This window comes from Bos indicus x Bos taurus, chromosome 9, assembly GCF_003369695.1.
Source record: "Bos indicus x Bos taurus breed Angus x Brahman F1 hybrid chromosome 9, Bos_hybrid_MaternalHap_v2.0, whole genome shotgun sequence".
NCBI lineage: Eukaryota > Metazoa > Chordata > Mammalia > Artiodactyla > Bovidae > Bos > Bos indicus x Bos taurus.
Window position 1 is genome coordinate 45065494 of NC_040084.1, and position 26478 is coordinate 45091971.

The 26478-nt window shown below is 35.5% G+C and overlaps 1 protein-coding gene across 2 annotated transcripts in view; it reads right to left on the reverse strand.

Moving 5' to 3' along the window:
- The window catches only part of LIN28B (lin-28 homolog B), a 142840-nt gene that overhangs the window by 21387 nt on the left and 94975 nt on the right, over positions 1-26478 (reverse strand). For both annotated transcript variants that reach the window (XM_027551319.1, XM_027551320.1), the window contains one exon: positions 8799-8840. In XM_027551319.1, the coding sequence (XP_027407120.1) occupies positions 8799-8840 (42 nt within the window). The remainder of the gene's footprint in view (positions 1-8798; positions 8841-26478) is intronic.

Sequence of the window (26478 nt, forward strand, 5' to 3'; positions counted from 1 at the left end):
TCCATTACTTTCCATGCACTTGCTGGGCTTCCCAGGTGGTGCAAGTGAAAGAGAACCTGCCTGCTAATACAGGAGACATAAGAGACGCAGGTTTGGTCCCTCGGTCAGGAACATCCCTGGGAGGAGGGCATGGCAGCCCACTCCAGTATACTTGCCTGGAGAATCCCATGGATAGAGAAGCCTGGTGGGCTTTGGTCCAAAGGGGTGCAAAGAGTTGGACACAACTGAAACCACTTAGCAAGCACACACATCTCCAGTGCTGGGACTTGACTTCTCTTGATTCTTTCCCAACTTAAACTGTCTATATCTCTCTACTCTCATAATGCACAACTTAGTCTGATTTAATGATACTCTCTGAGAAATATCTTCCAGATCCATAGTGGGCAATGGTAGGTAAAAGAGACTCAAATTTATCTCAAGTTGGGGTTGGGAGGGGACCAAAGGATAAGGGGGACTAGTTTGCTCATAAAAGCTTTATTGAAATGAGTCCATCCAAGCTGGGAAAGGGGCACTTGAGATCAGAAGCAACTCAGAGGATGAAAAAAGGGGGTGGGAGTGGGAGGGAGGATTTTAAATACCTAGACTCAAGAGTCTCAATCTTCTCTAATTTCATAACCCTAAATATCAATTATGCTAAACTGATCACTCAACTGCCCTGCACAAACCTGGCATGCAGAACTGTTGGCAAAGAATCTGTTTAATATTATTCTGATCTGCCTCCAGAATAATCGATTAATTATACAATGAAATAACTTTCTGATAACTGGCAAATAACCATACTGAATTTAAAATGTTCACAGAAAATAAAGGAGAAAATTTAAAAATGATGTGATCTAGAGGGATGATAAAATAATGAAAAAATCGCTATTTCATCATCCTTGTTATTGCATTGTCCAAAGTATTGTCCGATCTTTCCAGAAGGTATAAAAGACATCAGAAGACAGGACTTTGGTTGTCTTTTTCTTTTTAACTCTTCACTGAACACAGTTGAGAATTCAGAAATTTTCACCTTTTGCATAATGGCAAAGGGAAGAAAACTGACAGAAGATATTTTGCAGTTGTTAGATGAAAAAGAACACAAATACAAAAAGACAGACAGTAATACTCCAGACTATAATGATGATGATTAAATTAATCATATAAGATAAAGCTCAGATCATGAGTACTCGCATAATATATCCTAGAAATATATTTTAGCAAACGTATGAATCAATGAGTGAAAAATATACTTCTATAGACAAAAAGGAAATTTGTTAGTCTTTCAGGGAGGATTAAATCATGTAATATTTTTTGAAAAGACATGTTTGCTACAAGGACATGTAACAGTATTTTTTCACCTTTTATCAAGTTTGTGCTAGGGAATTTATTTGATATGGTTCATAAGTGGACAAATGATGAAGGCACTGACTGTAAGGAGATAAACAGCACAGAAATGAAAAATCTCATTGAACTGATCATTCTAATCAGCATCTAAAATGAGAATATTTTGTTGCTATTGATTGAGGAAAATTACCACTCTCTTCCACAAAACTATGAACCATAAAAGTTTTTAAAGCACTGTATTTTGACGATACAAGAAGAAACAGAGGTAATAAAAAGCTGGAATTCTTAGAAATGTATTTGAAACCTGGATCACTATTTGTAAGACGGCTATGTTCCAAGTTCATCCATGAGCAGTTACATTCATTCAAAGGATATTGCTCATTTTGGGTGTATATATCTTTACACCAGAAAAATATGGAATAAACTTTGAGTTTGTTACATTTAAATTCTTATTAATTTCCAATCCTGTTGTTTTTCACAACATCCCTTCATTTTTGTATCTGTAAATTATTTATAAAGTGATTTTTTAAATATGTTTTACAAGAGGACACTGAACTCAGAGAGTAACTGGCAATGACTATTCTTCCTGGTATGCTGCTGCTGCTAAGTCGCTTCAGTCGTGTCTGACTCTGTGCGACCCCATAGACGGCAGCTCACCAGGCTCCCCCATCCCTGGGATTCTCCAGGCAAGAACACTGGAGTGGGTTGCCATTTCCTTCTCCAATGCGTGAAAGTGAAAAGTGAAAGTGAAGTCGCTCAGTAGTGTCTGACTCTTCGCGACCCCATGGACTGCAGCCTACCAAGCTCCTCCGTCCATGGGATTTTCCAGGCAAGAGTACTAGAGTGGGGTGCCATTGCCTTCTCCGTCCTGGTATGCTCATGGCTAATAAAATGTAGAGTTTGACAAATGGTGTAAGAGATAGAAAATGTTATATCTTTTCAAGATTAGTCATGGTCACAATTATTAGGAGCAATAAGAATGGTTTTGTAAGGGAGCTGACCTGGCTACAACAAGTTAGTCAAAAGCTACTTAAAATAAGATTTGTATAGATGGAAGAGAAAAAACACACCAGGTGAATCTATGGCTTGAATTAGAAAATGGAAGTGGAAAACTGGAGGATCTATCTAGGAAGGCAACTGGTTAGCTTGCAAAAGCAAATGGAGAAGATTACTGAGCAGAATATTAAATATATTTTATAATTTAATATTTTTAAATCTTTCATCTTAAGAGTTGGGAAAAAAATTGAGTTTCAAAGCTGATATATGCATTGCTCATGACCACAAACTTAATAATGGACAGCCCAGGATTTCCCTCTACAACTCTAGTGATGCACGATAAATCACTTAATATTCTCTGGGTTTCCTCATCTAAAATAAGTTTCATCATTTAGGAATCCTTTTATAAAGATGATAATGATTCCCACTTACTTTTCATGGCCACTGTTGGTCTCAAGTGAGATAAATATTTTAAAATGCTTTGCAAACTACAAAGCTCTATATAAACAGTAGGTACAATTTCTCTCCCTTATCTTGGATATTATATTCCTGAAGCACTTCCACTTCATTGGTGGTGAGATAATGGAAGAAGAACTGAAGTTCTCATGAGTTAGGGTAAGAGAATGCAAAAATGAATAACAAGAGAAGCTTAAAATATCTTTTCAACAATACTGAAGAAAAACTAAATAGCCTAATAATAATATTTTGCTTATCTTATAATGCTATATTTAATTTGTATTTACCATTCCTTGTCCACTCGGATTTTCTTTACTGTCTCTTACTCTGAATTTTGATGAGCTATTAGCAAATTTATTTGGTTTGTTGCAGATGCCAAACATTTTTTCTTGTATATAGATAATTGTTGAAATGTTCAGTATTTTTCTGATTTATATCTTGGAGTACCTAAAAATCAAATGTAGAGTAACTTTGTTTTAATAAATTCTATTAGTAATTCTATAGATGAAGAAAATTATAAAGACATTAATCTGTGTATACTGCAGTTTTATGTATGGCAAACTGGCTTACTATTTGCATATTCTAGAAACTACTTTTTTCATCTAGCTCTTAGGATACTGTTATAATGGCTTTCTTTCTACCTTTCTGGCATTATTTGCCTAACTTATTCTCAGTATCTTCTTGGATTCACCAAGATCTAAATGTATGCTTATCTATTATCATCTCTCCTTTGAACAACTGATCCATTTCCTTAAGCAATTTTATTTATGCTGATCACTCATAAATTATTTCCACTTTGATGTCTTTCTGTAATCTCAAACTCAATTCATCTCTTCAAGGCCATCTGACCCCGTGTTTCCAGATGTCTTCCAATATTGATTAATTTTCCTGTTAGTTCCTTCCTTTATCACTGCATTTCATAGTATCTACGGTCATATTAGTTGGTTGCCTCAAAGAAAAGGAAAAGGTATTATTAAAATCTACACTAACTTTTTGTCCTTTAGAAGCAAAATGGAAACATAAAGTTTATTCTTGGGTCAACTTTCCTAAACCTATAAACAGTCTTCTCAGGTACCTTGTCCATTTGGGGACAGATTTCTGGTCTTCCATCATGATGTCATACCAAGACTGGTCATTCTAAGTGATATTCCAGGTACATCTATCAACCTACCTGTTCCACTCAATTACCAACCAGCGATGACCATGTTAGTATTATCTTAAATATTATAAGTGAAATATAAAAACTTATTAAGTTAGTCACCCTGTATTAGTTTTAATAGCATGATAAAAAATTAACAGTGAAAAGGAAAACTACTATGAGCTGCTGGAACCTGAAGGTGGAAAGAGAGAATTTAGTATCAAAAGGGCATCATTATGCAAGTGAGTGAGGTATAGAGTAACTAATGTCAAAAAAAAAAAAAAGGAAAGAAAGGCATGCATTCCCACCCACTTTACTTTCTGTACTGTCGTTACTATTGTGTATTCTAGACAATACTGCAGAGGAAGAGGCACCTACTACACTGTCATATAACCTGAGGCAGCAGCCTTAGCTCCTGGGCAAAAACTACCAACTCAGCTCAATTTCCTCATCTTTTGACAAGTCTTTTGGACAAGCTTCAGTAATCACTACATAAGGAATTTGCAGACTTCCCTGGTGGTCCAGTGGTTAAGAATCCACATTTCAATGCAGGGGATTCAGGTTCGATCCCTGGTTGGGGAACTAAGATCCTACATGCTGGGGGGTAACTAAGCCTGTGTGCCAGAATGAAAGATTCCGTGTGCTGCAACTAAGACCCAACGCAGCAAAATAAATCAGTAATTTTCAAAAAGGAGTTTCCAAAGAAGTTGTAACGGAAGAACTAAAAGTTATAAGTCAGCTGACATGCATTCTGGACGTACTGCTATTCTGAAAAAAAGAAAACACAAACACAAGCAAACAGCAAATTTACAAAAAAAAAAGAAAGAAAAATGACATAAAAAATTTTAAATACACTAGCAAAAATAAAATTTTTTGAGGTGCTAAGGTTGAAGTCATGGATTTGGCAGACATCATTGAAAGGACAGATGGTAGTTTAAACTACAGGACAGAGGTCAACCAGCAAACCGTGAAGAGAACAGATCTGCAGACAAAGTTTTCAGAGATACTTCTATTTATAATTTTCAGGTGGAAGAACCAGCAAAGTGTCTAACAAGAAATTGTCAAAGGGGTAGCAGTGTTGACTGAAAAAAATTGTACAACCTAAAAATTCAGTTATGTGAATTTTTTTTTTTCCGTTGACAGCAGGAAGGCAAGAAAAGAAGGTTTTCTCCAGTTAAAAATGAAAATAGTTTAGTAGTGGAGAAAATGGCTAATAAGATGAGGTATTAAAATAACAGGTTGATGGATTTAGTAATCAGCCAGTAGTGAGAAGCCTCAGATAGAATATACAATAAAAACAAAAGAATAAAGATCTAAAATTGAACTGCAGTGCCAGTATCAAACTTAACTTCCTAAGAGTCAAACACGCATATCTTAGGGAAGTAGAAGTCTGTCAAAGAGTAGAGAAAAAGCCCTTTCCAAAGCTGTACACACTTTTTTGGAAAATCACCAGAATCAAATAGAAAAGCAGGAAAAAAAAAAAAAGAAAACACAAACACACACAAATAGCAAATTTACAAAAAGAGAAAGAAAAATGACATAAAAATTTTTTAAATTTTTTTTAAAATTTAAAAACTAGCAAAAATAAAATTTTTTGAATCAACCATACCAAAAACCCCATAACGAATTATATTCCCCTCAAAGTAGCATATAAAAATACTCTGACCATACCACCAAAAACAACTAAAAATACTGGACAAAATATTTTTAAAACATCTTTTGAAATGCATTACTGATCAGGCAAGAAAATAAGGAATGCTTAGAAGTCAAAAAGGAAGTGAAAACAGGAAACCAGGGCAGTAAGTGGAGCATTGAAACACTCTCACCCTGGAGGCATCCACAGAACCCTGCAAACCTTAAGCTTTGACCTTGTAAGGGGGATGATGAAGCAGAAGGGGAGGAAACAAACTCCAGGATCTGCCCGGAAGTTGGGGCTGTCAGAGGAGATCCTGTCCCAAGAGCTGGAACCCCCTCAAAACTAAACCCACAATGAAAAGATAAATGAAAAATAAATTTTCCCTGAAGAAGGGGATGGCATGGAAACTTTCCTAACCCCCAACATGATGCTGGGAGGAAGAGAAACCTATTTCCCCTGAGAAGTGATAACCACAACCCAGACTGCAGCTCATGTGGGGATGTGGCATGAGCTGAGCATGTCTTAAAAAATGGCTCCCAGTTGGTACAAATGTCTCCAGGCAAACACAAAAAATTCCTGGAAAAAAATGTATTTTTCAAGCCAGGAGCCAAAGAATTCCTATAGGTAAAAGTCCAAGAAATATGATTGGTTAAAAAAATAATGAAAAACAAAAGGAAAATAGGGTACCATGAATCAGCCAGCAGAATCAGACCCAAAGATCTCAGATATTGCATTGATTAGATTCAAACTGTAAAATAAATATTTTGATATGTTTAAAGCAATGGTTTTTATCAGGCCCATATCTACTTTTTTATAATAAATATTTTTGTAATGCCCCTATTTTTTTCATGAAAGAAATTTAATATAATCTACATACACATTATATATCTTATATTTATAAATATACATATGCAAAATATAAAATATAGGAGAAAAAGTAATTAATAGTAAAGTTATATTTCAATAAAAAATGCAGTAAAAAAACCACACTAGATGACACAGTGAAATTGTCAGTGGATGATACTTGATTATGAGAAATAAATTTGAACTTAAGAGAAGCCATTCTGTACAAGCAAAGGAAAATGAAAAGAGGTACAGAGGAATACTAGAAAAAAAGTTAGTGTGAATATACTATACACAAGGAGAAAGGGAATGACTGTAATTGAAGTAACATAACATATCAAGGCACGTTTGAAAATAATCAACATATAAAATATGAGAAAATAACACTCTTTAAATGAGCTGCTGCTGCTGCTAAGTCACTTCAGTTGTGTCCGACTCTGTACGACCCCATAGACGGCAGCCCACCAGGCTCCCCCGTCCCTGGGATTCTCCAGGCAAGAACACTGGAGTGGGTTGCCATTTCCTTCTCCAATGCATGAAAGGGAAAAGCTACACTTTATTTATAATTGCAGTATCCCATTCCTCATACTGTAACATGGTAGACAATCATGCTGAAGTACAGCAGAAAACATGTATCTTTCAACTCTACCTCATAAATTCAGTGTCAAGTATATAAAAAGACCTTGGAAACCATGCCTTTTAACAGGTGACAAGAAATAGCTGATGAACTGGAAAATAAGATGATAATAAGAGAGCTTGTAGAAAAATTGTTTTTGGAGACAGTATCACAGTAGCTCTCATAAACAACCTGCAACTCCCAAATAAATAATTTCTATGTGCAATTTTTAAATCTCTATGTTACAGAAAAATTAAGATTATACAGATTCAGTAGGCTTCTGACCATGACAGACTCACTAGACTTGCTCTTCTTCAGTAAACAACAACTGATATATATGAGGTAACTGTTTACAGGCACTGAATGGGACAACAGGCAGTGACAACCTGATGCTTTATGGAAAGGTAACATTCAGTATAAGCACCTTGTGTGACCTGGCTTCTCAAGCAGACTTGGGACTAAGAGAGTCAGAGAGACAGAATCCAGGCATAGCACAGTGATGTCAATGAGCAGAAGAATTAAAGATTTGAGTTAAAGGTTTACAAAGCAGTTTAAATTGTGGAACAGACTACTGGATACAAGAAATCTATGCAAAAGAGCATCCCCTACCCCCTATACACAGAGTGAGACTACTAAGCACAGCAGAAAGAAGCTGTTATTTGGTGGAAATATAAGCAGATACCCAAGGTCACACAGTGCTGTAAGATACAGGAGTTCTACACAGACAAAGTAGTAAGACCACACTGGATTCCTAATCCAGTACCTTCGGCATTCATTTGAGATCCCAGTAACTAATAATTAGGAATAAGGAGCATACCTTAGAGGAAGGGCTGCATCCTAGGACTAAAACCAAAACAGATCTACACTAAGTTAGAATAAAAACAAGGCTGGCAGAATAAAAAAACTAACAGTAATTCAACTGCCCAGAAGAAAACTCAACATCTTATAAAGAAGGTCAAAAACCCAGACTCCCTACAACTATCAGCAGCAACATTCTACATTAAAAAAAAAAAATTACTAGACATATAAAGAAGCACAGGGAGGGGGAAAGGCAGACAAAAGACGCTGAAAAGACCCAAATGTTGGAAATAAAAGAGCTCAACACAACTATGAGAAATATGTTCAACAACATAAAGGAAAAGAAAGTCATGCTGAATTTTTAAAAATGGGGAATCTTGGCAAGAAGATAAACAAAATAAACTGACTGGAAATTCTAGAACTGAAAACCAGAGCTAAAACAAAAACTGCACTGACTAGAAATTTCAGAAAAAGAATCAGTGACTTTAAAAACAGACTGCAAAATAACATGAACTGGATTTCAGATAAAATAAAGGGCTGAAAAATATGAACAGAGTGTCTGTGACATGTGAGATAATATGAAATAGTGTGTTATATATATAAGTCGTCCCAGAAAAAAAGGAGAGAATGGAGCAGGAAAAAAAATACTTGAAGAAATAATGGCTAAAAATGTCCTAAATTTTATGAAAAACATCTTGGATCAACAGATTTAAAATGCTCAGAGAACCCCAAACATGATAAATGCAAATAAAACATACCTTAGCACATGATACTTACTACCAAAAATCCAAATTTAGAGGCAAGGGGAACAAAAGGACACATTTCACACCATGGAACAAAGAAATGAATGACATTTAATGCCTTTTCAGAACTAATGGAGGCCAGATAACAAACAACATCTTCAAAGTAGTAAGATAAAAAATATACACTTTCAATTGAGTATTTTGAATCTTTAAAAATATCCTTCACAATTGAGGATAAAATAAAGATACCTGAGAGAACTTGTGGCCAGCAGACCTCCATAAGAAGAAATGCTAAAAAAAAAAAAGGAAAAAAATTTCTTCAGGCTCAAGGGAAATGCTACCACATGAAAATTTCGATCTATACAAAGAAATGAAGAGAAATGGAAATGGGCAGTGTGTACATAAACATAAAATGCTATTTTCTATTCTTACTTATTTCTAACATAAATATCAATCTAAAGCAAAAGTAATAATACTAAATTGTGGAATTTACAAGTTGTATCAAAGTAAATACATGACATAATAGGACAAAGAATGACCTAATAGCACAGAGCATGACATAGGAGTGAATGAAATAACCCTTTTCTAAGTGCTTACATTTTACAGCACGTTAAACAATATAAAGCCAAAAAAAAAAAGACAGGGAATGAATAAAGAGAGGAAAACAGCAAATAGCAAAGTTGTAGACTTACATCTAACTATACCAATAATTACATACAAATAGTCTCAGTTCTCCAAATAAAAAGCAGATTGTCAGGTTTGATTTAAAAAAAACCACATTTTTAAAATCAGTTTTTTATTTTAAAACACTGGTTTTGTGTCCTAGGGGCTCTCTATTGTACTTTCTATCTAATAAAGAAGTTGAATTAGTAATAAAAAATTTTTTAACAAGTCCAGTGGTTTTACTGGTGAATTCTATCAAATATTTAAAGAAAAAATCTTAAATAAATTATACAATATTACAAAATCTTTTTCCTTATAAGGAGGGAAATTGTTTATAAGACCTAAATAATCCTAATACCAAAGCCTCACAAATACATTATAAGAAAATAAAATTATATACACATATCCTTCATGAATACACAAATCATAGCAAAATATTAGCAAAAAGAATCTAGCAATATAAAAAACTATGTATCATGACCAACTGAGGTTGATCCCAGAAATATATTATATGTTGGTACTATCATTGAAAAGTCAATTAGTTGACTTAAAAGTCATATTAATAAAGGAGATAAAAACAGCTGATCGTTTCAGTACATTCAAAGAAAAGCACTTGAGAAAATCCAACATTCATTCACAATTAAAAATTTTCAGAAATTACAAACAGAAGCAAACTTTCTCAAGCTGGCAAAGGATTATCACAAAATAATTAATATTGAAATACTGAACACTTTCCTCCAAAGAATGAGAAGGTAATGATGTCCATCACTCCTAAGGAAAAAAAAATAAAAAATAAAACCAAGAAAAAGGAAAGAAATAAAAGGCATAAAGATAAAAAAGGGTTATCTTCACTGTAGACAATATGATGGTTAACACATAAAATCCTAAGGAATCTACGAAAGATAACAGAATTAATAGATAAATACAGTACTTAAGAAGTCAATTGTATTGTTATATACTAGCAGCAAACGGTAAACAAAATTTAAGGAAATCATATATAATGGCATCCAAAACATAAAATATTCAAGAAAAAATTTAACAAATGATACGGAACACTTTTAATACTAAAAACGGTAAAATATTTCTAAGAGACATAAAAGAAAGCTTAAATATAATGATTATACATCAGATTAATGAATCCAAAAACTCAAAATGGTTAAGATATAAATTCTCACTGAACTATAGATTAAATGTAATCCCAACCAAATTTCCAGGTTACAAGTTTATTTGTAATTTCTATAAAATGCAGAGGACTTGGAGAAGGAAATGGCAACCCACTCCAGTACTCTTGCCTAGAAAATTCCATGGATGGAGGAGCCTGGTGGGCTACAGTCCATGGGGTCACAAAGAGTCGGACACGACAGAGTGACTTCACGACTTTAAATATCCAAGGCAATTTTCAAAATGATACACAAGGTTGAAGGACTGATACCACCTGATTTCAAGAGTTACTGTAAAGATAAAGATTTCCCGACCCAAGGACTGAATCCTCATCACCTGGGTCTCTTGCATTGTAGGCAGATTCTTTACCGACTCAGCCACCTGGGAAGCCCAAAGATACAGGAGGGTTCATCAATCTCAGCACTATGACATTAAGCCAAAAAATTCTTATTGTGGGGCTGTCCTATATACCTTAAGATTTTTATCAGTGTCCCTAGCCTCTAAGCACTAGATGCCAGGAGCAACTCGGCTCCTCAACTGTAACAACCAAACATGTCTCCAGGCATTGCCAAATGTCCCTGCCAGGGCAAACTCAACCCCAACTCTCATACAATAAACAAGACAGGGTGATACTGGGACTAGGATGGACAACTAGGTTAGCTTAAAAGAAAAGAATCCATAAACATGCTACCTTTGCGCAGCCAGTTGATTTTCAACAAAAATGAAGTTAAATCAATGAAACAAAGAAAGCCTATATCAAGAAGACATTACTAATATGTAGGTAGGACAATGTGTGGGTCCTCTGAGACTGTCTCACACACTGAAATCATCGAATATTCCTAAATAGTTAACTACCCCTTCCCATTACTGACCATAGTAGAGGAGATAATAAAAAAAAAACCCTTTCCCATCACTGACTAGCATCCATTTGTAGGGAAAATAACCAAATCTCCCCCACAAATTTCCAAACTGTGTGACAGAACTGTGCTCATAAAGAACCTCTGATCTAGAGAAATAACAAACGACTGAAAATATGATCATGAGCAAAAGGCAAACAGATTCAAAAAACAAACAGAATACCTAGAAATTTTTAAAAATGTAATTGGAAGTAAAAAGCAAATGGATGTTTTAAGAAGTAGATCAGAAACAGCTGAAGAGAACATTAAGGACTTCTGCTTCCAGCAACATGACCAGCCAGGTTCTCTAAACAATGCACAGATTAAAAAAAAACACATATACTGGGCTTGCAGAAAACAAAGGTAACAGCCTCCCCAAATGAAAAGGTAAAGTTAGAGCAAGGAGCAGTGAGCTGTAAACAAGCTGGAAAGGCAGGGCTTCCCTAAGGATGAATAATATTAGTGCTGTAATAGGTGACTAGACTGAGTCATAGGCTCCGCAGCACCTAATTGTCTTCTATACCAAGGCAAAGATTTTTGAAATTAGTTATAATGATCAAGGCTACGGAAAGCCATAGTTCCAGGCAGAAGCAAACACAATTCCTTCTAGACGAAAGTTTTCTCACTTTAAGCCTGTACTATTTCCATAGATTATAATCAAACACATATGACCTTATAATCAAAGATGATGAGACACCAGGAAATAAACCACCATGAGGTAAGGGTCAGTAGAAACAACAAATCACCAAGTTAGATTTCTAAAATACTTAAATCGTAAAGAACAGCTTATAAAATAGCTAGAGACAAAGTTTATAATGAAATAAAAGATGAAGTTATAAAAATGAACAATCAACAAGAGATCAGCAAAAATAACCAAGTATATTTGAAAATATAAAGTTCAATAGAACTGTTAGATACCAAACCAATACTGCTGACATTTCAACCTTAGTGGAGTTATAAAACAGCACTTGCTGCTGCCACTGCTAAGTCGCTTCAGTCGTGTCCGACTCTGTGCGACCCCAGGACGGCAGCCCACCAGGCTCCCCCGTCCCTGGGACTCTCCAGACAAGAACACTGGAGTGGGTTGCCATTTCCTTCTCCAATGCGTGAAAGTGAAAAGTGAAAGTGAAGTCGCTCAGTCGTGTCCAACCCTCAGCAACTCCATGGACTGCAGCCTTCCAGGCTCCGCCATCCATGGGATTTTCCAGGCAAGGGTACTGGAGTGGTGTGCCATTGCCTTCTCCGAAAACAGCACTTAGACACAGCTAAAGGTTAGATTAGTAAACTGGAAAATAAATATGAAGAAACTGCATGGAATACAGCATAGACAGGTAAGATTAAAAATTTAAAAGCGAGTTTAAGAGATATTGAGAATAGAGTAAAAATATTTAAAGTACATCATAAACATGTGTAATAAAGAGAGAGCATAGAGAAAATAACGGAAAGCAATATTTAAAGATATAATGGTTGAAAATTTTCCAGAAGGGATGAAAAACTTGGAATATACACATTAAGGGACTATTACTCATACTAAGCAAGACAAAGAGAAATGAATCTACATCTATATAATACACTGAAACTGTAAAAACCTAGGAAAAAAGATTTCACAGGCAGCTAGACAGAAAAAAATCATCTACAAAGAAACAGCAACCAGAATCATGGCAGATATCTTAACTACATTAATGGAAACCAAGAATCAGTATCATAATATCTTTATAATGCTGACAGAAAATATCTGTTAGTTAGAAACACATACCCTGTGAAACTAGTTTTTTAGGAATCAGAGTAAAATAAAGATATACTGAGATAAAAACAATAGAGTTAACTTCAAACAGGTTACTTATGGAAAATTCCAAAAGATATATATTGAGAAAAATTATCCCAGAAGGAAAGTCAGAGATGTAAAAAAAGTGAGTATACAATTCATTAAGCATGTATGTAACAATGACTGATATAATATAAAAATTATAATAATGATAATAATTATTTATAAGGTCAAAAAATAAAAACTGAAACATAACATAAAGGTTTAGAGGAGGTTCCTAGGCTTTACTCTAGTATTACTGTTTGATGGAAAGGAAGCAAAAGCAGAAATAATACTAAAAATATTTAACAATTACTACAGCATGGATACTAGCCAATCAGAATGATCAATAAAATAAACAGTATGGGAATACCAGACCACCTGACCTGCCTCTTGAGAAACCTGTATGCAGGTCAGGAAGCAACAGTTAGCACTGGAGACGGAACAACAGACTGGTTCCAAACAGGAAAAGGAGTACATCAAGGCTCTATATTGTTACCCTGCTTATTTAACTTCTATGCAGAGTACATTATGAGAAACGCTGGGCTGGAAGAAGCACAAGCTGGAATCAAGATTGCCGGGAGAAATATCAATCACCTCAGATATGCAGATGACACTACCCTTATGGCAGAAAGTGAAGAGGAACTAAAAACCCTCTTGATGAAAGTGAAAGTGGAGAGTGAAAAAGTTGGCATAAAGCTCAACATTCAGAAAACGAAGATCATGACATCTAGTCCCATCACTTCATGGGAAAAAGATGGGGAAACAGTGGAAACAGTGTCAGACTTTATTTTTTGGGGCTCCAAAATCACTGCAGATGGTGACTGCAGCCATGAAATTAAAAGACGCTTACTCCTTGGAAGGAAAGTTATGACCAACCTAGATAGCATATTCAAAAGCAGAGACATTACTTTGCCAACAAAGGTCCGTCTAGTCAAGGCTATGGTTTTTCCAGTGGTCATGTATGGATGTGAAAGTTGGACTGTGAAGAAAGCTGAGTGCCGAAGAATTGACGCTTTTGAACTGCGGTGTTGGAGAAGACTCTTGAGAGTCCCTTGGACTGCAAGGAGATCCAACCAGTCCATTCTGAAGGAGATCAGCCCTGGGATTTCTTTGGAAGGAATGATGCTAAAGCTGAAACTCCAGTACTTTGGCCACCTCATGCGAAGAGTTGACTCTTCGCATGGAAAAGACTCATGCTGGGAGGGATTGGGGGCAGGAGGAGAAGGGGACGACAGAGAATGAGATGGCTGGATGGCATCACTGATTCTATGGACGTGAGTCTGAGTGAACTCCAGAAGCTGGTGATGGACAGGGAGGCCTGGCGTGCTGCAATTCACGGGGTCGCAAAGAGTCGGACTCGACTGAACCACTGAACTGAACTGAACTGATGATGACTATACCAACGCATTACTGATGAACATCAGCCTTAGTTAAGCTGCAGACTAACTTTAGACTTTGATAACTTATGTTAAGCATGGCAGAATTTCAAGGGAATCATGGAAGACTAGAAGTACATGTATAACTTCTATACAACTGAGGGGGAAAGGTAAAAGAAACAAAGAGTAAATGATTGAAATTTCAATCAAGGAAAGAAGAAAGGAAAACAACATAAAAAAAAAAAAAGAAAAAAATCCAGAGTGAATAGACTGCACAAAACCTATAGTAAAAATATATCAATAACAGCTTTTAATGTGTACAGACTATATGTACAAGTTTAAATACTGATTGTTAGACTAGATTTAAAAATATAAAAATCAGATATATGTTTATAAGGAACATATAAAACAAAATAATATAAATAGATTGAAAAGAAAGAGATGGAAGAAATTATATTAGATCTTATATATCCCCTCCAACTGCAGATAGTAACTGCAGCAATGAAATTAAAAGACGCTTGCTCCTTGCAAGAAAAGTTATGACCAACCCAGACAGCATATTGAAAAGCAGAGACATTACTTTGCCAACAAAGGTCCATGATGTATGGATGTGAGAGTTGGACTATAAAGAAAGCTGAGTGCTGAAGAATTGATGCTTTTGAACTGTGGTGTTGGAGAAGACTCTTGGAAGTCCCTTAGACAGCAAGGAGATTCAACCAGTCCATACTAAAGGAAATCAGTCCTGAATATTCATCGGAAGGACTGATGCTGAAGTTGAAACTCCAATATTTTGGCCACTTGATGCGAAGAACTGACTCATTTGAAAAGACCCTGATGCTGGGAAAGATTGAAGGTGGGAGGAGAAGGGGACAATAGAGGATGAGATGGTTGGATGGCATCACTGACTCACTGGACATGAGGTTGAGTGAACTCTGGGAGCTGGTGATGGACAGGGAGGCCTGGCGTGCTGCAGTCCATGGGGTTGCAAAGAGTCAGATGTGAGTGAGCGACTGAACTGAACTGAACTGATCCCCTCCAAGGGGCTTCCCAGATGGCTCAGTGGTAAAGAATTCACCTGCCAATGAAGGAGACATGGGTTCCATGCCTGGTTTGGGAGGATCCCCACATGCCATAGGGCAACTAAGCCCATGCACCTGTGCTCCAGAGCCTGTGAGCGCCAACTACTAAGCCCATGTGCCACAACTACTGAAACCTGTGTTTCCAGGAGCCCATGCTCTGCAACAAGAGAAGCCACCACAATGAGGTGCCCATGCACCGCAACTTTAGAAAGTAGCCCCTGCTTGTCGCAACTAGAGAAAAAAGCACACAGCATTGACGGCCAAGCAGAGTCAAAAATAAAAATAATAAATAAAATTACACACACACACACACACACACACATATATATGGTAATCAAGGTTAAATAAAGTCTTAAGGGTGATACTGTAATACAAAATGACTAGTACCCTTATAAGAAGAGGAAGAAACACCAGGATGTGAGGACATAGTGAAAAGGCACCATCTCTAAGCCAAGGACAGAGGCCTCGGGAGAAACCTTGATCTTTATACCTCGATCTTAGACTTTTAGCCTCTAGAACTGTGAGAAATGAATTATTATTTGAACCACCCATCTGTGTATTTGGTTATGGCAGTTTTAGCAGACTGGAACATCAGACAACTATTAACCAAAAGAAAGCTGATTTTATTGATATTTACAGTAAAAATATACTTTGAGGCAAAAATATATTCTTAGGAATAGAGGAGTATGCTACATAATGAAAAATAGTTCAATTTATAAATGCTTCTATACATACATACAAAAATGGACAAATATAGAGGGAGAAATTCACAAATTCACCACTTTAGATACTAATTATGTAAACCACCTGAAGAGGACATTTTGCAGTTATTTAGAAGAAATTTGAATATGGTATGGATTTCAGTTAAGATGAAAATGTGTAACAACGGAAAATAGATTAATGACTAAAAATTACCAGGTTATAGAATAACCATATATTTAGGCAAATATGAATACATACATATGTAGACAAACAACCACAGACATTGGAAATATTTACCAATCACTATATACCACACTAGATATACAATAAGAAATAAGGAATATCAGATCCTATTCTCATGGATTTTATATGTCAAAGTAACTCAGATTGTAGGTCTCATGGCCTGCTGATCTATGACACACTTCTCTGAATCTTTTTAAAAAGTCCTTTAAGAGAATTGAACACAAAGCTAGGACAAAACATTCTTTAATAATTTAATTATAACTAGGTGTCCTCTGATTATCTGTTTCTTAAAAACTGAGTTATAACTAACATACAACATTAGTTTCAGGTATATAACATAATGATTCAACATTTTAAATATTGTGAAATGACAACCACAAAAGGCTAGTTAATATCCATTACAGAATTACAAAATATTTTTCATGGGATGAGAACTTTTAAGATTTACTCTCTTGGGAGCGGGGTTCAGGATGGGGAACACATGTACACCTGTGGCGGATTCATATCAATGTATGGCAAAACCAATACAATATTGTAAAGTTATTAGCCTCCAAAAAATAAATAAATAAATAAATAGACTAAAAAAAAAGACTCTCTTAACAACTTCCCATTATAAGCACTTTTTTTTTCATTTAGATATACCTACTTAGCTGCGATTCATGGGGTCGCAAAGAATCGGACACGACTGAGCGACTGAACTGAATTGAACTGAACTAAACTTAGCCTACATGAGTCCTACATACCTTTTACATCACTTGTAAAACACAGTCTTCCATTTTATACCATGTATTGAATTTCCTAATAAAACAAAGTGGCTAAATCAACATTTCGCAGATATTTTGGTGATCTATATCTGATTTAAGAAACAAATTTTTAAAAAATTAATGAGGCCTATAATTGACCTGATAATATAAAAACAGTGATTTTAAAACATTAAAATCCACTTAGTATTGATCAAAATTATAACTATAAAAAATGCCAAATAGAAGGAAAACAGTTCATGAATGAAAGAATATGGAAGCTTCAGATTTTTTAAACAGCAGTATTAGATAGCAAGGACATTGTATACTGACCATTTGGAGGCATGTGGTAAAGTTTATGGATCTGAGTTCTGGCCAGGTTTTTGCTTAGCATCCAACCAACTGGAATTTGAAAAGGAGCCTGGCCATGCACGACAAGACATCAGACTTTATTCCTGAGCCAAAAAGTGAGTGATTTTTTAAAAGTACGGCTCAAGTGTTTGCCCCTGGGTCGGGAAGATCCCCTAGAGAAGGAAATGGCAACCCACTCCAGTATTCCTGCCCGGAAAATTCCATGGCCAGAGGAGCCTGGCAGGCTACAGTCCACGGGGCCACAAACAGTTGTACACGACTGAGCACACCAGTGTTTGCAGACGTGATAGCTTTTCAATTTCTTAAGAAAATATAATTTAAAATGACCAGGTAAAGGATCACTCAGTATTTAATTAAACAGATCTACCTATATAAAATATACCTAGAATAGACAAAGAAACAAATGAAGCCTTCAGTTATCCCATAATTTTCAGTCTGTGATGGGATTATTTGTCTGCTTTTCCTGTTTCTACTCTTAACAGTTTAACTGCTATACATAAACACGTACCTATAGAATTATTGTTCCCTTTATTTAAAAAAGTCTATTTATTTATTTGGCTGTGTTGTGGCACATGGGATTTTATATCTTCGTTGCAGCACGCGAGCTTCTTTTTTGCAGCATATGGGATCTAGTTCCCTGATCAGGGATCAAAGCCAGGACCTCTGCATTGGGAGTACAACCAGGGAAGTCCCCTCTCTTCTGTCTTTAACAACATCTTTCTAATACACCAGAGATCCAAATTTACTTATTACATAGAGGTAAATTATTTTTAACAAATATAAAGATGTTAAACTGTTGCTATTAAAGTAATATCCAATAACTGTATTAATACAATTTTTAGAATATGAAAAAAATAGATCAAGGTATATAAAGTCATAGTTTACAGCTATGATCAGACTTATGACTCTATTATGAAAATTTAAATTTCTATTTATAGTATTGTTCCTCAGATTTATCAATTGTAAAGTTGGGATTCCTGTACCTCAGGAATGAATAAAATGATTTGAATTCCTATCAAAATACCAGTGGGATTCTCTTGGTAGTGACGGGAAGACCTGACAAAGAGATTTAAAGTTCATCCAAGAGCTACAAGAATATTTTAGAACAGTAATAAAGGGAGATTTGTTTTCTAGGTATTAAAAGGTATTAAAAATACAGAGAAATAAAGACAACTTGGTGAAGAAAAATCAAGACAAACAGTACAAAATTAGAGTCTTGAAACATACACATTAGAAATAATAATAGAAGAAATCATTATAAAACCAAAGAAACTTCGTAAATTAATAGAAAGAGTTCAAACGAGATGCTGAGTATGGGGAAATTTAGAATGAAGCTTTATTTTAGGTAAATTTTCAAATCAAATTTTAGATGGATTTAATAGTTAAAAGAAATAAACCAGAAAAAAATATAGATCAGTGTTTATCTGATATATAAGAAACAAAGACAGAAACAAAATGCAGGAACTCAACAAATGAAAGAGCAATAAAATTAGATATGCCAAAAATTATCAGAGATGAAGTAGAATTATTATTTGTAGGTAAAAACATTTCATACATGGGAAACCATAAATACTTTGAAAAATTATTAAACAAAATCAATTCTATTTAGAAAAAAAGATGATGAAAATAAAAGAAGGAAAAACTGTCACTTTTAATAGTACCCAAACACATACACAATAATAGAATCCAGGATAGATTTTAGATGTGTTTACTTTTCTTTTACGCTAACAAAGCATTCATTTTCTCTATTTAGGTCCCACATATTTCTCATTAATATTTGTTGCTAAGTGTTTTCGTGTTTTGTTCCTTTGGTAAATTAAATATATTCTTCAGTAAGCAGAGGAAAACACAGCTTCTCTCCTCTGCCCTCCATCCCCTCATCTCCCTATCTCCCTTAGCAGAAGGGTCATGTTTTCAGTCTACTGACAGCTCAGAACAGCAGAAACTATACTTTTCACAGCTTAGAGATTTGCCTCTACACAAGAAATGCTAAAAGGCAGTGCTGTATTCTTGTTGAGGGAAGGAAAACCATGACCCGAGAAATGAACAGTTGAGAGAAAAACATACGGACAATGTAATCTGATGAAGAAACACATACCTTTAGAAAACGCGCCCACTGAAATTTCTCTGAAGAAAATTTTAACCTAAACCAGCTAGTTTAGAACAGAGGGGGGAAAGTCTGTCTGGAACTAAGAGCATGATTTTAAATTTTAAATTTAAATAGAAAGTACAGCGAAGGGAGCGAGTAACACCTGAGAACTCAATATTCTGGAAGTTCAAGAGGGACCATATTACAACAAAAAGTAAGACAGGAGATGGAAATGCTAAGGAAAGAAGAAATGTTAAAGGCCAATTTTGGAACTAATGGTTGAATAAAAGGGCTCTAAAAAGAGAAGAAGGAAACAAGAAAATAAATATGTGAAAAAATTACAGTAGAAAATTTCTAAACACATAAAGAAATGGATATTTAGCACAGGCAACCCTGTTTTTGTACTAGACTTTATCAGTGAAGGAAATATGATGTTTTACATTATAGCACAAGTTCCTAGTGTTGTTGAAGAACAAAAGCAAACAGTTTGCAGACCTGCTTCTCTGGATAGCACTGTTTTATGGATATCAATTGTTTTTGCCTAACTCATCCAACATTTCTTTTCATAATAGCACTTTGGTTTCTTTTGGAGACTTCTCTTTCCTCTACTTTAAATCTTATGGTTTGGATAGGGCTCACCTCACTCCTCAGCTCAAGGGTAGGCAAATGACTTCTGTCTAACAAATTAAGAGTCCCACGTTACAGGTTAGCCATAGACTCAATCCTGGGCTTCTGCTAGAACTGCTGTTAATTCTGTCCCTCCTGGCATGTGGATTGAGCACTTCAATTCAGATGTATCTAAAGCTATTCTAATTCTTGGAATTATAAAATTCTGTGTTAATACCTTTCCTCTTTTCCTCCTTAAGGAGGAACCAGTGGTTTGCAAACTTCAGAGCACCTTCAAAATTATCTGGAGGGTTTGTTAAAAAAATAAAAGACAGACTGCTGAGGTCCACATCCTGAGGTAAATCTTGATGAGGCCTGAGAATCTCCATTTCTAACATTTCCATGTAATGCTGGTACAGCGACCACTGCCTTTATGAGTTGGTTCATATTACTTACACCAGAAGGATTGATTAGTAACCAACATATCTCCAGCCAGATGAAAAACAATGAAATAATCCTTGAAGCAAAAATGAAAGTGTTAGTCACTCAGGCAAGTCCGATGCTTTGCGACCCCATAGACTGTAGCTCACCAGGTTTCTCTCTCCATGGAATTCTCTAGGCAAGAATACCTGAGTGGGTAGCCATTCCCTTCCTCAGAGAATCTTCTTGATCCAGGGATTAAGCCAGAGTCTCCTGCATTGCAGGAAGATTCTGTACCCTATAAACCACCAGAAAGCAAAATGAATACTAAAATGAAAATTTTAAGTTATCTAGAAAATAATTAGAAATTCACACCAAAACTATGCAACACAGTGAAGCTTTTCTTAAAGGAATACTTAAGTGAAATCTTTATTGTTAATAAAAATAATGACTAAAAGTAAGTTAAATACTCAACTTCAGAAAATAGAAAAATACAATAAAATTAACAAAAGCTGAAGACTTTTTACTGTAAGATCTGAAAGTAAAGAAGTAGAGAAAACCAACAAAAGCAGCAGAAACTATAAACAAGAGAAAGGCTAATTCTTTGAAAAGGTAATCCTCAAGAAGCCTGAACAGGAAGAGAGAAAATAAAAATGTAAAATCCTAGAGATTATTAAAATCCAACTGCATAATGTAAGAGACTAAAAGAATTAAGTGACTCTCATTGCAACTTTATGGCTATATATACTGGTGGCACTAGCGGTAAAAAAAAATCCATCTGCCAATGCAGGAGATGCAAAAGTCGAGTTCAATCAGTGGTCAGAAAGATCCCCTGTAGGAAGAAATGGCACACCACTCCAGTATTCTTGCCTGGAAAATTCCATGGGCAGAGGAGCCTGGTGAGCTACACTCTATGGGGGCACCAAAAGTCGGATGGGACTGAGCTCATGAGAAAATATAAAGGAAGTAAATAATTCCCCAGCAAAATATACTAAATTTGACCAATAGGAAGCACAAAAACCTAATAAAAAAGACTCTGAAAATTAAATTCTTTAAACTACAAAAGGCAAATGAGGGGCTTAGATGTTTTGTAGCTCCATTCTATAACCTTCTAAGCTGCGGGTTCCAAGTCATTTTGATCACACACACTTATCAGTAAAATATTTTTGAAAATCCATCCCAATATACATACATTTGTTTGTATTCATAAAGTAGATGCACGTGAAAGTCGCTCAGTTGTGTCCGACTCTTTGCAACCCCATGGACTCTTTTGCGACCCTGTGGACTATAGCCTGCCAGTCTTCTGTCCATGGAATTCTCCAGGCCAGAATACAGTAGTGGGTAGACTTTCCCTTCTCCAGGGGATCTTCCCAACCCAGGGGTAAAACCCAGGTCTCCCGCATTGCAGGCGGATTCTTTACCAGCTGAGCCATGAGGGGAGCCCAAAGTAGATGCATGCTGCTGCTGCTAAGTCGCTTCAGTCGTGTCCGACTCTGTGCAACCCCATAGACAGCAGCCCACCAGGTTCCCCTGTCGCTGGGATCCTCCAGGCAAGAACACTGGAGTGGGTGGATGCATGCTACTATACATAATAAAACAAAAAATAAAGTAAATAAAACAGTATCAAGACGTGTTTGTTTCATGTATGAAGAAAATGAATCTATTATCTTATCTATTAGAGTGTAGATTTTCCAATTTGAAGACCAGTACTTTAGTTCTCGGGGCTTCCCTGATCGCTCAGTGGTAAAGAATCCACCTGCCAATACAGGAGGCCTGGATTAGATCCCTGGGTAGGGAAGTTCCCCTGAAGAAGGAAATGGCAACCCACTCCAGTATTCTTGACTAGGAAATCCCATGGACAGAAGACTGGCAGGGTATAGTCCACAGGGTCGCAAAAGAGTCTGACACAACTCAGTGATTAAACAACAACTTTAGTTCTTATGTATATTAAAAACCCTCACAACACAGAAATAGACATAAACCTCCCTAAAATATGAATTAAGTAAACTTAATAATCAAATATGATGAGGAAAACACATTTTACAGCCCAAGTTCATGAAGACAAATAAACATTATGAAACTGAATACATTAGCATGTCATGACTAAGATGGGTTTCTCCGCCCCCAAGAATCTAAGAATTATTCAACTTCACAGACTTTGTAGATGTAATTCATTTTATCAATAACTTGAAGTAAAAAATTACAGAATTATGCTAACAGATGAAGTCTTTTGATATAATCCAATCTATTCACAATAAATAGAAGGGAAACAATTAAAATGATGATTAACTGAAAAAATTAATAGATTAAATCCGAAATTTAATAAAATTAAATTTGAAATATCAGTATTTTAAAAGTAACCCAGATTGATAAAGGTAGCTGTTTATTTGCTCATTTGGGCTTGTACTTCTTGATTTGTAGTCCTTTATACATTATGGATATTAATTCTTTCATGCTACACACATTGCAAATATCTTTTCCCACCCTATATTGTATTTTCTGACTTGGTTTACACTGTTGGTGCTGGACTATTTTATCTCAATTTGGTTATGTCTGCTAACTGTACTTCCCAGAGTCTTCTTCCTGGATGATTCCAGGTTGAATAATATTGCATGGATCACTCTGCAACTTGCTTTATTATTCAACATTATAGTGAAATTTTTAAAAACAATCCGGATTGATAAAGGTAGCTGGAGTCAGCCAGAAGAGAAACTGGTATCCTACAAGAAAGCAAAAATAAAGCAGAAGCCACAGTTCCTGGAAGGGTATCATGGTGAGACACAGTAGGCCACACAGGTCTGCCAGGCAGGCCCTAGTGTGTCCTCTGTGGCGCTCTGTACCTAGCTTGTCTTCCCAAATTGGTCCTGCTGACCATCAGCCTGACACCATCACTTGTTTGCAAACCCAGAGCATGTGCATGCTCAGTGACTTAATCATGTCCGACTCAGCTCCCATGAGTTCTTTGCAAACCCAGAGAGGTTGTGGCAACACAGAGGCAGCAGATTCCACAGCTCTCCCCAGTTCCTCTGCCATACCAGATATGCTTGGCTTTTCAGATTTCACTGCAAGCTCTGATTTGTCTATCTAGTTCAGGGCTTCTGAAGACTGGTTAGTGAATAGTTCTCTAATGCGCTGACTCTTCCCTTCCCCACCAACTCTCCCACATTTATCTAAGTTCTAAATCTTCGGTTTTCATAACCCTTAAAGTGGTACTATCTTCCTGACTGAAATCTTTGCCAGGTAGAAGTTTTGAATTCTGAAGTAGTCAATTTAACCTTATCGCTTAGAGTTTGTGTGTTCTGGGTCTTGTTTAAGAAAACTAAAATCTTTCCCAAATCTAAGAGCTGTAAGTTTGGCTTTACACTTTTAGATCCTTAAATATCAGAGTTTAGACATACAACTTCTACTTATTATCAGTTGCTTCTGGACCCTTTTTTTTTTAGGCATTACTTTACTATTTATTTTGATTAGAATAAAACAGCAATCAGAAAATCAACCTAAAATTGTGATTATTTGCCACTTGGCTTCTGACCATTTTTATCAGTCATCTTGGGAGACCTATGCAGCGCCAAATGAAACTCAGCCCACACAATGTCTTGTGGAGGGTGATGAGAACGACACATTGTCTGCCTGGTCTGAACAGAGGTCACAGCAGGCAGAGCATCTGCTAAGATAATGTGAATGAAGGAAACAACCATAATTGCCTCATTAAGAGATCTCTAGCCAAGTAATCACAAGAAGAAAGGAAACACCCTAAAATTAAGTATATAATAAAGAAAATTTGGGGGAGAATAAAATATGCAGGAGAATTAAGGATACTTGGGTATTCCTTTGGTGTTACTAATTTCCTTAGTCACTGTATGAATGAATGGAAATGTGGACTCAACAGTTCAGTTATTCAACTCTAGTCCTTGCCAGTTATTAGTAGGGAAGCAGAAGATGCAAATTCACAGCTGTCCAGGCTACAAACGTAAAAGGGTGGTGGGAATTGCTTACTACAGACCAAAACTTAGGAATTAAGATTTAAAGCCTATTTTGAAATTACAATGAAAAGCATACAATTAAAGGCATAAGCAGGAAAGAGGTAAGATATAAAAGAGTAAAGTCTAGGAACTAGCAGGGAAAAAAAGGAAATTGTCTCCGCTTAACCAATTTACTTTCTTCTATTTTCTATCTCTACTTTTTAAAAAGAGATTTTTCTTAAAAGTCAATAGCATATAATTACAACTAAAGCCTTGGTCACTTTAAATTATATACAACTGAACATATATTTTACTCAACATGTTGATAAAATTATTTCACATTCAAAGCTAAGGTAAATTTGTTCCCAATTTTAATTTAAATTAAGCATCTAAGCTGAATGAAACACTAAAATGATTGAAATTGTGACATCTCCACATTTCCTGATATTTCAAAAGATTAAGCTTTATTAATTTGTATTATACAGTTAATAATACATAAATAGAATCTTGAGAATTATGATTAGTAAAATTTTCTGATTCCAAAAAACATAGTAAAATTAGCTTGTTACAACCACAAGCCAGGTTTAAAATAAGCAAACTATTTGATGACTTTGATGTTTTGCACCCAAAATGTGCTGGCTAATTTTTCCATTCCATTTACCATTCCAGTCTTTAAACTGCCTTAATCTCCTGCCCTCAGATGTTGACCTTGTAAGAATAGGGGTCATAGGTCAGACTAGACAGACCTCAAAGGATCTGGACTATCAATTCATGCCTGAGAGATTTCTCTTCCACAATAGGAACCTACTAAACAGCAAATTCCTAAATCTAATCACACAAGGATCAGGGTGAAAACAGTTATTTATTGGAATTTGTTGATTTACATTTTTCAAACATCTTCAGCATTTTTATTTTTCTTTTGGGAGCAGGTTCTGGGACATAATAAATATTTTTTTAAAAAATCACTGAAAGAACTTTTAATATAAAACAGATATCCTTAGTAAAATAGCACCATAACTAGGTATAGCTTCATTATTTCTGGAAATGCTATGTGGATTTCAAAAATATAGCACAAGAATTCCTAACTATAAAGTACCTGGAAAACTTCACATTATACCACAGAGATAACAGGAAGAGATTATTTTGCCATAGAGGTTTGTGGGGAGAGGTGTGGAGGAGGCTCACCACCAGTCAGTTTTGAGACCCTTGCTCTAAACGTGAATGAGGGCATCACATAAATATTTTTTTCTTTTTAATAGACAAGTGAAAATATACAGTCCTTCAATGAGGATAAAGTAAATAGATTAAAAACATAAGCAAAAAAAAAAAAGCATTAGGACTTCAAAACCTTGCAAATTTAAAGAATTTGAAATCACAAAACTAGGACCCTATAAAAATAATTCTTCTATCATACCGCTCTAATTTTTTTTAAAAGACAAGTAAGCTCTTCGAATAGAGAATAATTTAGACATATACAATGAGTTTCTATTTACATTCACCTTGTTCAAATAAAACATAATGTACCATTCTAACACCATTTTAATACTGAACTATAAGGATTTTCAAATTTCATAATCAATTTTTAAGTCTAAATAAAAAACATCTTAAAAATGATAAATTAGTAAGTATTTCTAACATGAACAAATGAAAGGAATTTCCTGCACTTCATGCCAAAAACAGTAATACTGAACATCATAACAATTAGCCTTCTTTCTAAACAAAAAACATTTAAACTTCAACTCATGTAGAAAATCAGGAAGCTTACTCATGTGCCAATGCAGTGATGCAAACGTATTACTGCCTGAAATAGAAT